The sequence below is a fragment of the Diabrotica virgifera genome, chromosome 8 (assembly GCF_917563875.1).
Source record: "Diabrotica virgifera virgifera chromosome 8, PGI_DIABVI_V3a".
Taxonomy (NCBI): Eukaryota; Metazoa; Arthropoda; class Insecta; order Coleoptera; family Chrysomelidae; genus Diabrotica; species Diabrotica virgifera.
In genome coordinates, this window is record NC_065450.1 from 59026065 (window position 1) to 59043956 (window position 17892).

At 32.7% G+C, this 17892-nt stretch overlaps 1 protein-coding gene across 1 annotated transcript in view; it reads right to left on the reverse strand.

Annotated features, from left to right (window-relative positions):
- LOC114336374 (motile sperm domain-containing protein 2) overlaps positions 1-17892 on the reverse strand; it is an 85079-nt gene that overhangs the window by 36152 nt on the left and 31035 nt on the right. Inside the window, exons 2-3 of the mRNA XM_050657422.1 lie at positions 8446-8589; positions 1966-2143 (exon numbers count right to left, since the gene is read on the reverse strand). Coding sequence (XP_050513379.1) covers positions 1966-2143; positions 8446-8589 — 322 coding nt within the window. The remainder of the gene's footprint in view (positions 1-1965; positions 2144-8445; positions 8590-17892) is intronic.

The window sequence follows — 17892 nt, forward strand, 5'->3', positions numbered from 1 at the left end:
AGGCCACAATTTAACTAAAAAATTATTTTATTAACGTTTCGACGTCTAAATCGGACGTCGTTGTCAAAATACAAAATATTATTAAATTAAACAAAAATGTTGTTGCTTAGTAAAAAATTTTTTCTAATAATTTATTTAATCTGACTAATTTTTGTATTTTGACAATGACATCCGATTTGGACGTCGAAACGTTAATAAAATCATTTTTTTAGTTAAAATGTCGCTTATTTCCCATTTAGAATAGTTGATTATAATAATTAACTTACGTATAAAAATTATTTTAACAATATTTTGTACGTGTCATGTCAACTAAATACATATATTTATTTTGCTAACCTAAATATATACTTTTATATATACATTGATTTATTACATTTAAGTTTGAAACATCTGAATAGTTCTGCTTCCCTTCCCTTAACAAATATTTTTCTATCAAACAAACACTAAACATATCAAAATAGCATGTACCAAAATATACAGTCACTGCTCACGCTAAATAATGACGTCACCGGCTTGATGAAGTTTAATTCGCGTGTACCTAACTTTTTTATTTGCGTACACGTTAGCGTGTACCTAGACACAGCGAAATATAACCATAATAATAACTAATGTAAAACTATGTGACGTCACGGGTCGTTTGAACTATTTTATACCGCAAAGACTTTAAATATACATTTCTAAGTTATTACGAGTTTTTGAAGCGTGAAATTTTGGAAATCTCATTTTTAAACAAAACTGAACATTATTATGTAATAAAAAAAATGTGCAAGTTCCCTATTGTAGCTTTGTAAAATAAATGAAGTAAAAAAATTCAACGAAAATGTGTTCCTTGAATAAAAAAAAAAGGTTATTAACTAAACTTTAATCCAATAATTAGAACTCGGGATATTGTAAAATTAGTGCAGGGTGGTTGCGAAATAAGTGTTTTTCGAAGCTGTTTCAATCGTAACTCGGCTTTGAGACATGCAAATGAGGTTCACAAAGCCTCATTTTAAAGATTAATTTATATACTTTTAAAAGAAATTTGTTAAATTACTTTATCTTTATTTGTATTAAAGTTATACCCGTTTAAAATTGCAATTTTCTTATCAAAATTGTAAATTAATTTGTTTATAAGGGTTTTAAGCAAATCTGAGCAATAAACATTTATACATTAATTTAATTAATAGTAATGATAAAAATCGCAAAAGAAACATTTTTGGCTTGGCAAATTATTCGTAGATTTATGTTTGGCTAAAATATCGATATTTTAATAGCGCACCGATTGAGGCGCAAGATCGGCTCACAGCGTGCGCTGATGAAAAGGAATCTAGGTAAGCGCGCGAACCGCTTAATATAAAGGAATGTTTATTGCTTAAAACCCGTATAAACAATTTAATTTACAAATATTTTAAGAAAATTACATTTTCAAACGAGTTACGATCGGAAAAGCTTCGTAAAATACTTTTGCAACCATTTTGCACTAATTTTACAACATCTCGAGTTCTAATTATTCGATTAAAGTTTAGTAAACGGCATTTTTTTCTTTTTATTTAATAAGGAACATATGATAAGGAACAAATTTTATTTGAATTTTTTACCTCTTTTAGTCTACGAGCTAGAGGCTTATAAACAATTTATAAACAATTAAATAATAATCAGCAGCCAAAAATACATAAAAAACTCGGGTGTGCCCATCAGAATTGATAAAGCCACGGTGATCTAACTGGCGTCAAGACTAAAATGTTTTCATGAAAAACGTTATCGTTAAACAAAAGTTATATTACAAAAATAATATTTTTTAACGTACTACAACTAGTACGAATATACGTTTTTTATAATGTGAATATGAATTATATCAACATAATTTCGTTCAAATTCCACATAACAGACATTGTACTCGAACAGATAAGTGAACGATATCTAATAACAATCACAGCAAATGATTAATTTAATTAAATTGTCGATTCTCCGTATTGTACTCACCTTTCTAATCTTTCAAACCAATAGATAATACATTGTTTGACTATATTTACATCTATAGCACCTTTTGTATGCTTATTACATTTGAAAACTAATAATTTGCAACCATCTACGTCTTCTCCATGTATGGAAAAAGCTCCGGAACAAAGTATTTCCTTATTAACGGTATCTTCATTAATTTCTAAAAAATGAGTTATTGTTAAATGAAAAATTTATTGAAAAATCCTTCATGAAAGGTATATATTTATTAAAACCACTTAAAGGGCTACATCTAAATCACAGAACGTTTTCGATTTACATAGATCATCATCAGTGCTACTACGGGCTAATCACATGCTCAGCCAGTAAAAATATTGGGTAGTTACCCTTGTATTTACCCATATATTTTTTATGTTATTACCAAAGTCAGGCAAATATGCAGGTTGAAAAGTAAGATATATGCGCATATATATGCATAATATTTCTATCAAATATGCATGCATATGCATTTATTTATGTCAAATATGCATGTATATGCATATATTATTTGTGTCAAATATGCATATAGATGCATTTATTTAAACAAAATGTGCACTTCATAAACCGTTTAAATACAAATATTTTTTATATAACTGAGTTCTTGTTCTTATAGGTGCCAAGAAATATTTTTTTCATATTTGAGATTAAATTATTAACAAGAGGAAATTTATTTCTAACTTCTTCGTGGAAACGTGGATAAAAAATTTTCAAATTGTTTCCTACTTTAACCATGTAAGGTGCGGCATCTGAAAGAAAAAGCAAAAATTTGTCGTTGGGAACAGTTGTTAAGGGAAGAAAAAAAATTTGCTAAACTGTCTTGCAAAAACCTTGAAACTGTTAATGCGTTGGTTTTATCCAACTGCTTGGAAGCAATTAAATGTGATTTACAAGCCTGCTCATTTTTAAGAGATCTGATTAATAAATGTGCGATGTAACGTCTAGAAGAATCTATTGTTTCATACACACATACATAAAAATAATTGTCTCCTATATCTAATTTTATTTTACTGAGTACCACAGAATATACAGAATCGACCTCGTTTCTTCTTAAGCTTCTTTCACTTGGAATATTCCATTTGCAGTATTTTCCAAGAAACATACGCAAATTTTCATTTGATAATTTGGACAAAGGTATATTTGAGCAATGCTTCGCAAAAATCATGGTTAAATATCTCTTGCTCACTTCATTTCCGATTAGTTGATCGTAAGCACCTAGATATCGAATCTTGCTTTTTCTCCCACGATTCTAATTTCTTTTTTTTGCCGGTGTGCAGGGCCCCCGCTACCATATGTGCAAAGTGTGCAATGCAAACGGGCGCCATCCTTTAGGAGCGCCAAAATCCGGAGTTAAAAATTGCAAAAAAATTTGGAGAAAAAAACAAAAATTAATTTTAAAATAAAAGTTGGGAAATTAAATAGGATTAGGTATAAATAGGAGACAAAGAGGAGAAAAACAGAATACTTTGGCCATATAATTAGAGGACCTAAATACCATCTGCTTCGCCTTATAATACAATGAAAAGTGGAGGGAAAGAGAAGGATTGGTCGAAAGAAACTTTCATGGTTGCGTAATATTAGACAATGGTGTGAAACCACAGTAGAAAAATTATTTCGCGCAGCAGTCCATAGAAAAAGGTTTTAGGGATTTAGTAAACATGATGGCGACCAACGTCTGAATACGGACACGCCACCTAAAGAAGAAGAAGGTATACATCCACACGAAATTTTATTAGTACATCATCCAGTTACTGTCGATTCGTATGTCGTGCGAGAAAATGTCAGAAGTCATGCATTTTAATTTATTTTATTATGATTTTATTCTGTTTGTTTCATTTTGATATTTTAGTATGCTAATAATAGTCCATTTACTCACTGTTTTTGATGTGTATTTTAAAGGACCGTTTGTATTGACATGAAATTTGGCATACAGATAGCTAACACGTCAAAGAAAAAAGTATATTGTGCCGATGTCTGCTTTTTGCCCTGGGGTGAGTTTCAACCCTTCTCGGGGGTGAAAAAACATACGTTCAAAATATGTCCAATATTGGATAAACTGACTCCCTGGGCAACTTTGGTTCTTATAGAGTTATTTCACAGTTTCAAAGTCAATACTTTATTTGCGCGTATATTTATAAGAGTTATTTATGAGTGAATATGTTCATTCGTAAGAAACCCCGTTTTAGACAGTTTTTCGCAAATAACTCAAAAAGTAAGTATTTTGTCGAAAAAAATGATCTTATAAAAAATCTAGCTATATGTATGAAGTCTGTAAACCCAGTAGAAGCAGATTTGTAGCTAATGAAAAGTATGTCATTATTCGTCAAATTACAAATCGAATATTTCAACGTGAAATAACCAAAAAATAAAGCACTTTTCGGGGAAAACTAATTACAACTTCTATAAAGTGTTAAAAAAAAGCACGCTCAAAATAAAGACTCCTTATTTTTTTGGTAAAAAAAATCTTAAAACTTACTTTCCTGTAGGACAAAAATTTTTTAAGATATGGCTGTTCAAAATTTGCATAAACTCGTGATTAGTGGCTCGTTCAAGCCCTTTTAACCTGTAAAACTTCAGATCGTATACTCAATACATAAGTAAAATAACTTGTGGCGTCTTGTGGTGAAGGGGGTAACGATTAATTTCATTTGGGATGGCAATTAAAGGGCGATTTTCACGATCTTTTTTTTACAAAAAAAGGGACCATCACTATTTTGAGCGTAACTTAGGTACTTATTACTTAGTTTTGATGTTAGAAACTAAAAAAAATAAAAATAAAGTTTCTTTTAAACACTTTAAAAAAGTTGAGCTTTCCCCGATAAGTTCTTGATTTTTTGGTTATTTCACGTTGAAATATTCGATTTGGAATTTGACGAATAAGAACCTACCCTACCTTTCATTAGCTACAACTATGCTTCCACTGGGTTTACAGACTTCATATATACACCATTTTTTTTTCACTTTTTTATGAGCTATATTTTTGCCAAGATTATTTTTTTCGATAAAATACATACCTGTTTTTTTGTTGAAAAATGCAAATGAATTTATTTACTAGCAAATTTAAATGAATATATTTACTAGCAAATAACTCGAAAAGTATTGACTTAATGAAAAGACTCTATAGAACAAAAGTTGCTTAAAATTAATAGTTTTATTCAATTCCGGACTTTTTTGACCGTATGTTTTTTCGCTTCCGAGAAGGGGCGAAACTCACATCCAGGGCGAAAGCACACATCAGCACAATAGCACTTTTTTTTCTTTGACATTATTAGCTATGTGTATACCAAATTTCATGTCAATCCAAGCGGTTCTTTAAAATTCGGAGGTTTTACAATATTCGACCGTGGGTGAATGGACTATGAATATTACTTCTAAAAGTTCAATTTTTTGCTTTATTTTAAGCATTTACCTACTTACGTAAAGTCAAAAAATAAATAAAAAAACATGATCCAAAGTAACTTAAGGGGCGCCAAAATCTTTTTTTGCACACAGGAGCCTGTAACTCTTACGGGGGCCCTGCCGGTGTGTAAAATAGTTTTGCAGTACTGAACTATTTGGAATTTTTTTTCGCATGGCAAAAAAATTCCTAAAGTAAACTAAGTAATTTTCAAATCCAGGGATATTTAAAGTATTTAAATGTGTAACAAAATAAGTTAACAACCAAAAATGCAAAACGAAAATACAGCCTAACCATATTCTAGTTTTTGCTTAGAATTAGGTTCTCTATCGAATTCCGTGGTAATTTTAACCAAAAAATTTTCCACCCGTAAGAAGGGGTGGGAACCACCCCCAAGATAAAGGCACACCTGGGCATAGGGTAGACTTTGAATTAGGAGATAAGTAGAGGCTAGGCCCAAAATTTCATTAAAATCCATGCAGTAGGATAGAATTCGGAGGTAATATCCTATTCTTGCTCCCATTGACTGGCGTATTGATAAATAATTGATTTAAGACGTGAATTTAATAAAAAGTTATTTATTGTTTATTATTTATGGAAGATCCAAGCAGAGAATACATCAGAATATCTTCTGTGATCCAAGTATTTTGTTGTTAAAGATGTCCAAAATCGTAAGCGTTCCATAGTAACAATATATTATTAAAATAATTACGTATTTTTTATGGGAAATAAGCCACAATTTTACTAAAAAATGAATTTATTAACGTTTCGAAGCCCAAATCGGGTTTCGTTGTCAAAATACAAAATACTATTAAAATAAAACAAACATGTTGCTAAGTAAAAAAATTCTTCTAATAATTTATTTAATCTGACTCATTTATATTGGCAATTCAGACGTATATTATACATTTTAAATTAGAAGACTTTAAAATGATATCGTCAATATTTATGAGTTGCGTTCCTGGGACGACTTTACTAAAAGATAGTTCATTCGATTACATGAAATCAATCCCAACTCAAGAATATTCGTCGCAAAAAAATCATAGCATGTGATCTGTCTTTAAAAAGACAACCAAATGCAACGATGACAGTAAAATTCTCGCGTTAGAGATTCCATAGTAAATCACGAGGGAAAACCAGGAAAAAACCTCGTGATACTATCCCGACATCGTAAGTATTTGGTCTTACATTTAATCTACCTTCAAAAAACTAATACCAAATTCTGACTTTATAGGTCTGGATCCCGCGTATGAAAAAAAAGTTGATTAATAGCAAGCTGAAAATTTGTTAATAGCTTAAGGGTGTCTAGTCGGGCAAACTGTGATATATGGGAACACTGGAACAGGGGAAGTTTTAATTGTGGAACAGGTTAAAAATTTGGAACGGTCAGACCACGAAAACGGCACATGTATTTTGTCCGACACAACAGACTTAAACTCTCCGAACAGAGATTAAACTCTCATGCAAAAATCAGACTGCTATTTATGACCAAATGGGAGTTTTAATGAGTGGAACATGTAGAATATGTCAAATGACAGGAATTATGACAGGTGATAAATAGCAGTCTGATGTTTGCATGAGAGTTTAATCTCAGTTCGGAGAGTTTAAGTCTGTTCTGTCGGACAAAATAAATGTGCCGTTTTCGTGGTCTTACCGTTCCAAATTTTTAACCTGTTCCACAATTAAAACTGCCCCTGTTACAGTGTTCCCATATATCAAAATTTATCCGACTAAACACCCTTAAGCTATTAACAAATTTTCAGCTTGCTAATATTCAACTTTTTTTTCATACGCGGGATCCAGACCTATTAATATGTTTAAATTATAAATAATATTAATATTACATAGATATACAATAAGTAATACTAAAATATAAAATTTGTACTAACTCGATATGTTATTGACTTACTAATCGTGGTATTTTCTTTCTATTGACTTCTTCTTTCAGTATGGGTAACCAATTGTGTCGCAAATTCCTCGGTAGAATGCAGTAGGATGTGGTTACCCATACTGAAAGAAGAAGTCAATAGAAAGAAAATACCACGATTAGTAAGTAAATAACATATCGAGTTAGTACAAATTTTATATTTTAGTATTACTTATTGTATATCTATGTAATATTAATATTATTTATAATTTAAACATATTAAAGTCAGAATTTGGTATTAGTTTTTTGAAGGTAGATTAAATGTAAGACCAAATACTTACGATGTCGGGATAGTATCACGAGGTTTTTTCCTGGTTTTCCCTCGTGATTTACTATGGAATCTCTAACGCGAGAATTTTACTGTCATCGTTGCATTTGGTTGTCTTTTTAAAGACAGATCACATGCTATGATTTTTTTGCGACGGATATTCTTGAGTTGGGATTGATTTCATGTAATCGAATGAACTATCTTTTAGTAAAGTCGTCCCAGGAACGCAACTCATAAATATTGACGATATCATTTTAAAGTCTTCTAATTTAAAATGTATAATATACGTCTGAATTGCCAATATAAATGAGTCAGATTAAATAAATTATTAGAAGAATTTTTTTACTTAGCAACAACATGTTTGTTTTATTTTAATAGTATTTTGTATTTTGCCAACGAAACCCGATTTGGGCTTCGAAACGTTAATAAATTCATTTTTTAATAAAATTGTGGCTTATTTCCCATAAAAAATACGTAATTATAAAAATGCCACAAGGAAATAGCTTCAGAACAACATATTATTAAAAATCACTTTATCACTTTTCCTCTCTTCTCGATTGAGTATTAGTTTTTGTTGTACAGTATATAAATTATTACAACCACAGAATACATAGTTAGTGTAAAAATTATCATATTAATTAACTGAATTAATAATTTAAGCAATTATACAAGTAACAGTTATCCAAGAGTATTCAAAAGCCATCTCTTTAAAGTTAATGATGACACTGTCAAAGTAATGTTTACATATCCATACCAGTGAGAATTTTACTATACGTAATTTGCCGTGTAGAGACACAAAAATTTGGGATATCCGTAAAATATTTGCGCCTACACTCTTAAGAAGATGAAATAGAAATAGAAATTAAAAACATTTACCATTTACGTTTTGCTCTTTCCTCCATGATATTGACGACCACATCATCTCGCGGGCTTTTTCCTGATTTTTCTCTTGATGTAAATAAAACCTCCGTAGCCAGTCATCATCTGTTTTTACCCTTTGTAAATCTTTAGGATGAATACCTTAAAACATAAAATATTACTAGAATCTTTCTAAAATAATGTATTAATGTGGATTGTAAAAATAAAGGGTGATTCATTTAGAGCAGCGGTCGGGGAACAGGGGTAAATTACCCCAAGTGGGGAAAAATGAAATTTTTGGGGGGTAAAAATGAAATTTTTGGGGGTAAAAATGAAACTTTTATGAGTAAAAGTATATATATATGTATATATATATATATATATATATATATATATATAAAGGATGTTAAGTAAGCGAGTACAACTATAAACATAGAAAAGAAAAATCATTGGCAAATAACTCGCAATGTGAATATGAGTACAAAATTAACAATATAAAAAGATGGAATGCAACTGCAGACACGTGTTTCTGACTCATTAGTCGTCATCAGTACAGTATAGCCAAGTTAGAAGAATAATAGTTTAACTTGGAAAAAGATCACTACAGGAGCAATATTACCATTTGTGACAACAATGTAAGATATATACAGCGTGTCTACTTAAGTTGGAAACATATGGGAAACTTTTTTATTATTAATTTTACGAAAAAAAGTTATTCCTTATAAAAAGTTCTGCATGCCCCAAAACCTAAGATTCAATCATCAGATATCAAATTTTCTCAATATTATACGAGGTATGTCAAAAAAATATGAATTTCGGTCAAGGATAAAGTACCTTTATTTCTCTCAATATCGAAAATTCTTATGATAAAAAGTTGTTTGGAATTAAAAACTAAGATCACATATGCAATTACATGCTTCTAATTGGAAAAAAAAATTCTCAAATTTAGGGATACCTAACATCGTTTTTAATTATTACAAATATGATAACTTGTTTATTATTCATTTTATGAAAAAAAGTTATTCTTCATGAAAAGCTTTGCGTGGTCTAAAATCTAAGACACAACCATGAGATATCAACTTTTATTAATTTTATAGGAGGTGTGTCAAAAATATGAAATTCGCTCAAGATTATAGTACCTTTATATTTCACAATATTTCAATTAGAAGGATGTTATTTCATGTTGAAACATAGTTTTTAATTCTAAACAACTTTTTTAATAACCGTTTTCAATATTGTGAAAAATAAAGGTACTTTACTCTTGAATGAAATTCATATTTTTTGACATACCTCGTATAAAATTAATAAAATGTGATATCTGATGGTTGCATCTTCGGCCTTAGGACATATAGAGCTTTTTATAAAGAATACCTTTTTTTCGTAAAAGTAATAATAAAAGAGTTATCGTATGTGTAATAAATAAAAACGACGTTAGTATTAATACATTTGAGAAAAATTTGCAAAATATCTTTTTCCAATTAGAAGCCTGTAATTGCATATTTGATCTTAGTTTATATTTCCAAACAACTTTTCATAATAAGAATTTTCGATATTGAGAGAGATAAAGGTACTTTACTCTTGAACGAAGTTCATATATTTTGACATACCTCGTATAATATTGACAAAATTTGATATCTGATGATTGAATCTTAGGTTTTAGAGCATGCAGAACTGTTTATAAAGAATAACTTTTTTTCGTAAAATGCATAACAAAAAAGTTTCCCATATGTTTCCAACTTAAGTAGACACGCTGTATATATATATTTAATTTGCTATTTATAAAAAGAGGCGGTTTTGTTTTTGTTTTGCTCTTCGCCATGGGGTAATATCAACTTACACAAAAATCTTTTGGGGTAATGATTAAAAAAGTTCCCCGACCGCTGATTTAGAGGTACTTTTTTAAAAAAGAAAAAACAATGAAAATAATGAATTTTATTTAAAAATCTTTATTGTCGTAAAAAAACCATTCTTTACAATTACTTCTTAAAGATAATTTCTTTCAAATGTTGACCATGATTGCGGTTAAGACGGTCCATTCTTAAGGTCCAAATCTCGATGACGCGTTCGAGCTTTTCGATTGGTATTTGACCAGTGACTCGAGTAATACTGGCCTCCAATGCCACAATCGTAGCCAGTTTATTCATGTAGACTTTGGACTTTAGGTAGCCCCAGAGGAAAATGACTGGACGTGTGATGTCACAGGATATAAGCGACCAATTCACTGGTCCGAAGCGTGAAATAAATTGCTCACCGAACCGTTTTCTCAGTAAAGCCATGCTTTCACGGGATGTATGGCAGTTGGCGCCATATTTTTGGAACCAAATGTCACTTAAACTACGAACTTTAACTTCTGGTACCAAATAGTCCGTTATCATGGCGCGATAATGGTCTCCATTCACAGCAACATTCTGGCCGGTCCAAGACATGGACCGACGATGACACCGGCCCGTAAACCACACCAAACAGTGGTTTTGTCTAAATGCATTGGCAACTCTTGAACCTCTTGTGGTTGCTCATCAACCCAAATACGGGCATTTTGTTTATTCACGTTCTCATTAAGCCAAAAACGGGCCTCATCGGAAAACATTTTTTTTTTGCTCTAAGCGTCCGAAACACATTCCTCATTGAACGCCTATTTTCGTAATACAGCTAAATAATTTCTAGACGTTGTGCCGAGTTAAGTCTTTCTAGGATGAAATGTCAAACAATACTGAATAGGAAAGCAACTTTAGGTGATACCATTCATACACGATCTCCCAACAAATCCTCACCAAAAAAGTACCTCTAAATGAATCACCCTTTACATACAAGATAGAAAGGAGGGAGGCAAGATGAGCTGTAGCTACTGCTAACGGGAGATCGTCTGCAAAGCTGTATGAAGAGTTGGAAACACGCGATGGGATGAACGGTTTTGCTTGGTTTCAGCATTGCTAAAGCAAGGGACGGGTCATCTGAGGTTAAAATAAAGCAAATATGGTATGAGTAGGTTAGAAAGTTGTTAAATGAAGAATACCAGAGGAGAGACAATGAGAGAAGAGTGGTAATGCAGTGGGACCTGATGGAATACCTGTAGAGGTTTGGAAGGCTCTAGAAGAGAAAAGGGTTGCTGTGTTGTGGCAAATGATAAGTAAGATATATAAGGGGAAAAGGATGGCCAATGCAAGGAGAGAGCATGATGGCATCACTTTATAAAGATAAAGGAGATTTCCAGGACTATAAGAACTATAAGGGATACAGTTAATGTCGCACACAATGAAAATTTGAGAGAGAACTGTAGAGCGAAAGTTAAGGGAAGATATCGAAAGGAGAAGAACGATTTGGGCTTCTGCCAGAAAGGAAGACAACGAATGCCTTGTTTGATACGTTTTTTATTTCTAAATGTTGAGGTGTACGAAACATTACATAGGCAATAACTATGGAGATGTATTATGAGTAATGGGTTCCTGAAAAGTACGTAAGGCTCGTGAAGAATGTGTGTGAAGGAGCTTACTCCAAAGTAAGAACTTGTGTCAGATTAACTGGAAGTTTTCCAATGACGGTTGGTTGCATCAAGACTAAGATTTTAACATCTAAGTCTTTACTTGTTTAATATTGTTACCGATGTTCTTGACAGAGAAGGTAAGGGAGGGCGCTTCTCGGTCAATGTTCTTTGTGGATATCGTGTTGGTGGAAGAGAGCAAAAGACATGTTGGAGAAGTTAGAGGGTTGGAAGATGGCTACTAATGAGGGAGAGCTTAAGGTTAGCAGGTCGAAAACGGGAGTATATGTGGTTGGGAAGAACAGAGTAGGAGAATTTAAACACCTTGGCTCCTACAGAAAGGAAAATGGGACACTAGATCGAGAGATTGTCCAAAGGATACAGGCTGGTTGGTTTAACTGGAAGCGAATGAGAGGAGTACTTTGTGATCGAAAGATCGGGGAAAGGCTGAAAGAAAAGATATACAGAGTGCAGCCTGTAAATAAGGTTCAGGAAAAGAAGATGGACGTATCTGAAATGAAAATGTTACGATATACGAGTATGTTGGGTAAGACTAGAGGTGACAAGATCAGGAATGTCGTGATTAGGGAAAGAACCGGGATGACTGAAGTCTCTAAAAGGTTCAAGAACAAAGACAAAGACAAAGTTGAGGGAAAGAGAGGTAGAGGAAAATAGAAGATGGAAGGACTGTGTGGTAGAGGACTTGAGAGAGAAAGGCCTAAATGAAGACATAATGGACAGAAATGAGTGTAGAAGAAGAGTAAGGAGCAGCAACTCCTGAATAGAGAAAAGCTGAGAAATAATGAGAAATAAATTGTAAAAATAAAAAATTTGTAAAATTACATGTACCGGGTGTCCCAATAAGAATGGCTCTCGGCCATATCTCAGGAACGGTTTATAGTAGAGCTTTGAAATAAAAAATTTTATAACAAAAGTTGCCTCAGGAAAAGCCTGGAAATTATTTTCATAATTGTGGGTCCACCGCTAGAGGGCGTAATTGAATATCAAAAATAAAAAAATCAAAATTTTACAAAATTTTCCTAATGAAGGGGCACTGGAAATCCGATTATTGTATTCTTCATCAAATTCTGCGCATATTTGATTTAACAAGTTTAACTCTACCTTTGCAAATAAGAGGTGGGGGTGAGTGGGAACCTTGTTATGAAAAAATGGCTGTAGGTCCGGTTCTGCTAAATCAAATTTTTAAAACTGGGTCTTGTTGAAGACAGATCTTTTTCTTCAATGTAAGAGTTATGATTTCGAACCAACTGACTGAGTAATATGCCAGCTAGAAGGCGTTATTTAATTTTTTTCAGAAATCTAGTGTTGCTTGGAAAATATTAAATACAAACATGCATTTTTAATACCATATTACAAAATTAGACAAAATTAGCAACAGAATAGCGGAAACCGCATGTTAATACCTTTTTTCTATCTCGAGATATCTTACAAAACGTGTAAATTTAAAAACATAACTGTTACTGTCACCGGTAAACGAAATAATTCATTAAAAGTAGTGTGCTATGGAAACAACAAAGAAACATTTTCCAGCTGTCAACGTATATTAGGTCTTTTCAACGCTTCTCATTTGTTTCGAGCCTCGTTCATATCTCGTATATTAATATTATACACGGATTATACGGCATATGACAGAGGCTCGAAACAAATGAGAAGCGTTGAAAAGTCCTATTACAAAGAAATAAAAACAACTATTTAGTGATGACATAAACGTTCAAATTTTTGCCCATCATTTTCGTTGCAAACATTTACTCTTTCAAGAGTAGATTGAACAGCAGTCTCAATTTCTGCTCTCGATATGCTTTGAATGGCGTTTAGTATTCTCTGAATAATGTATTCTAGAGTAGTGAATGATGGGCAACAATTTGAATATTTAGGTCGTCACTAAGTAGTTCTTTTTGTTCTGTGTTATATTTAATTTTAATAGTATTGTTTCTTTTTATATTGTTGTTTTAATTAATTATATTTTTATACGTTGACATCTGGAAAATGTTGTTTTTTTCCACAGCACACTACTTTTCATTAACTTGGTTTAGGTACCGGTGATAGTAACAGTTATGTATAAAATTTACACGTTTCTCGAGATATCTTGAGATAGACAAAAGTTATCGACATGCGGTTTTCGCTATTCTATTGCTAATTTAATCTAATTTTATAAGGTATGATTAAAAATGCATACTTGTATTTAATATTTTCCAAAGAAAACTAGATTTCTGAAAAAAATTAAATAACGCCTCCCAGCTGGCTTATTACTTATTAGGATGGTTCAAAATTATCACGCTTACATTGAAGAAAAAGATCTGTCTTCAACAAGACCCAGTTTTAAAAATTTGATTTAGCAGAACCGGACTTACAGCCATTTTTTCATAACAAGGTTCCCACTCACCCCCACCTCTTATTTGCAAAGGTAGAGTTAAACTTGTTAAATCAAATATGCGCAGAATTTGATGAAGAATACAATAATCGGATTTCCAGTGCCCCTTCATTAGGAAAATTTTGTAAAATTTAGATTTTTTTATTTTTGATATTCAATTACGCCCTCTAGCGGTGGACCCACAATTATGAAAATAATTTCCAGGCTTTTCCTGAGGCAACTTTTGTTATAAAATTTTTTATTTCAAAGCTCTACTATAAACCGTTCCTGAGATATGGCCGAGAGCCATTCTTATTGGGACACCCGGTACATACCAATATTAATAAAATTACAAATGAATCATTAAAGTATGAAACGTAATTTAAAAACATATTAATTTAATTTTTTAATGAAAAAATAATTAATATTTAATTATACGTTAATTAAATTTTCTTTATTACCATATTACCGTAAAAAATTAATCGACTGCATAATTAATTAACCAGGCAATATTTAGGTGACTTAAATATACCAACATTATTTAAATATACAATAATAACTTTAATTATGAGTCATTGTCAAAAAACATTGTTTTCCGCAAATCGCCAGGAAATTTTGACATTCCTGTCAAAATTTCTTGAAGAAAAAGTCAGGACTTCCTTACTGTAAGGAAATGTCATTTCCTTACTGTAAGGAAATGATATTTCCGTACAGTTGTTAGTGTTCTACATAAATGATAGAAAACACATTGCTATTAAAACCTTGTAAATTACCTTAATCATTAAATTTTCTTTATCTGGAGCTTCCTGGATAAATTTTTCAATTTCTTCCTTCGTTAAAATCTTAGATTTCTTTGCCCTATAACCTTGAGCTTGCCGTTTCAATAAAGAACGAAGTTTTGAGTATGTAGATATATCTACATTGTGTTTAAGTGCAAGGGTTGACTTCAGCATTGAATAATTGGCCCATAATGTTGAAGATTTCATCTTTAAACAAAGGTCTAGGAAGTATGCCATTACAACATTTTCTGAGAAAGAACTCGTATTTTTACTCATGCGATAATCCATAAAACGTCTGTATGCATTTTCGTACTTTTCTCTTGATTTCTTTGGCAATAATTCTAATGAAGCAGTATTCACTGCCTCAACCAGCTCTGGAGGAGTCCCAGGAATGGAAATTTCATCATCACTTATCATTTTACTTTCGAGAACACCAGCAATTAAATTTATAAGCGTCAAGTTTGACAATTCAACCTCAATACGTTTCCATAGTAACCCAAGTAATTTTATTAGGAATTTCAAAGCACCATTTATTTGGGAATAAAATTATCGCGTTTTTTTTAAATCAATCAATATCTGTCGAATTTTAAACGATTTGCGGAAAAATAGTATGTTTACCTCGTAGGAAAAGCCACATTCCTGGACTCTGTGTTGCTAAGTCTCGGCTTGCGCCTCGACTTAGCAATCTTCACAGTCGTCCAGGAATGTTAAGCTTTTCCTACCCGGTAAACAATGTACTATTTCTGAGCCGTGGTCTTGTACAGGCCATGGTCTGGAATTGTATTGTTCATTCTTGACGTTTTGTCTGGTAACTGCAACAGATATATTCAAAACCGATTTGCAAACTTCTTTTTGGAGAGTCTTCAAAGTATGGGTTTCTTGATTGGACTGGATTGGGGAAAATGATTTGCAAAGATTAAGGTGACAACAAGCTAGAGTCAGGGGTTCCCAAACTTTTTTGTACCACGCCCCCTTTTGTTGAAATGAAAGCTTCTCGCCCCCCCTTACAATAAATTGTATGCGCCTAAATAGGAACAAAACAAAAACAAATAAGCATTAGCTTAAATTATGCAAAAAATCATTTGGATTTACATATTTGCAAAGCATCTTCTTGAGGTGATTCAGGCAGGGAGTTTATGTTGACAAGGAATGGATCAGTTAACATTCTGTAAATAAAATTGTCACAAGTGTTTGGGAAGTATTTCTGGAACTCTTCAATAAGGCTCTCCAAATGGTTTGATATTTGGATTTTCAAACTTGATCCTTCATAAATGTCCTTGAAGCGTGTTTCTTCTGAGATTGGCTCTACTTTAGAGAAATTTAAATAATTTCAGGGGTTTGCTGATATTTTACGCCTCCAAAATTGAGTAACTAAGCCTCCATCACAATGAGTAACTACTATATTTGAGTCTTCACCCTGCAGTTTTAGGTTAAGGCTGTTCAACGAGTCAAAGATGTCTGACAAATAAGCCAATATTACTTGGGTACAATGTTTTTTGAAGGCCATGTTTTTAGCTCATTTTGCTTTTGATGTTCCAAGGTGATTACTTCATCTCAAAGGTCAAATAATCTTGCCAACATGTTTCCTTTTGAGAGTCATTGTACTTCTGTATGAAGTAGCAGTGTTTTGAGATCACTTTCTAAATCTTCACAAAGAGTTTTAAACAGTCGAGTATTCAACGCACTGTTTTTTTTATGTACTTCACTACTTTAATACACAACTTTAAGACAGCCATAAGTTCATTTGGAAGAGTTTTTGCTGCCAAGGCTTGTCGATGTATAAAACAATGTATCCCAATCACATCAGCATTTTTCTCTATTACTAATAATTGCAAATAGCCTGAGCGAAAACCAAGCATTGAAGGTGCCCCATCTGTACATAAACTTATCATTTTTTGCCAAGAGAGTTCATGTTTGTCAAAAAACTCTCACACTGCTTTCATAACATTAATAGCTTTTGTCGTGGTCTCCAGTCTCCAACTCTGTAGAAAAGAGTAGCTCGTCTTTCATTCTTCCGTTTTGAATATACCAAACATAAACAATTAACTGATAACATTGTGCTATGTCAGTACTCTCGTTTAGCTGAATACCAAAAAAATTGCGATTATTTTACTGCATCAACTGCCTGGTTTTGTATGTCTTCGGTCATATCATCAATGCGGCGTTTCACAGTGTTGTTAAAAAGAGGTATTTGAGATAACTTTTGCTTACTCTGCGTTACCAGACACAGTTTAACGAGAGGTTAATTTTGAATTTTAGAAAAATAACTAAATTTAATTTAATGTTCAACTTGTCTCCCGCCCCCCTGATATGTCCTCACGCCCCCAGGTGGCGCGCCCCCCACTTTGGGAACCCCTGCCTAGAGGTTTCAGAAATGGCGACAGAAGATCTGCTTTTAACTTTGCTCTGGGAGGATGTGTTGGGGGGATTTACCCCCTGGGGAGGGGTTCTTCTGGAACGGTTAGTCATCTAGAACGATCAGGTTCAATTAAAACTTCTTCTTCTTCTTTTTCTTTATATAGGCAGTACTGCATGTTTTTCTTCAACGGTGCCTTTCATTTTTATATATCCTACATTCAATTAAAACTTGAATGTAGGATATACCATATAGAACAACCCTGATCATATGTTTGACCTTTTTATTAGCAAACACGTGGAGGGTAGCTGTGGAATATCATCATTTAGGATATGTATTGTTCTTCTTCTTGTTTTTGTGTAGACACCACTCTCTCTGTTTTCCAATGTGCCTCTAGCAGTACCGGCGCTACCGGCGCCCAAACAGGGGCGCCCGCCTGCAGTGCATCCCTTGCAGGCCCGTTATCGCCGGCCCTGGCCTC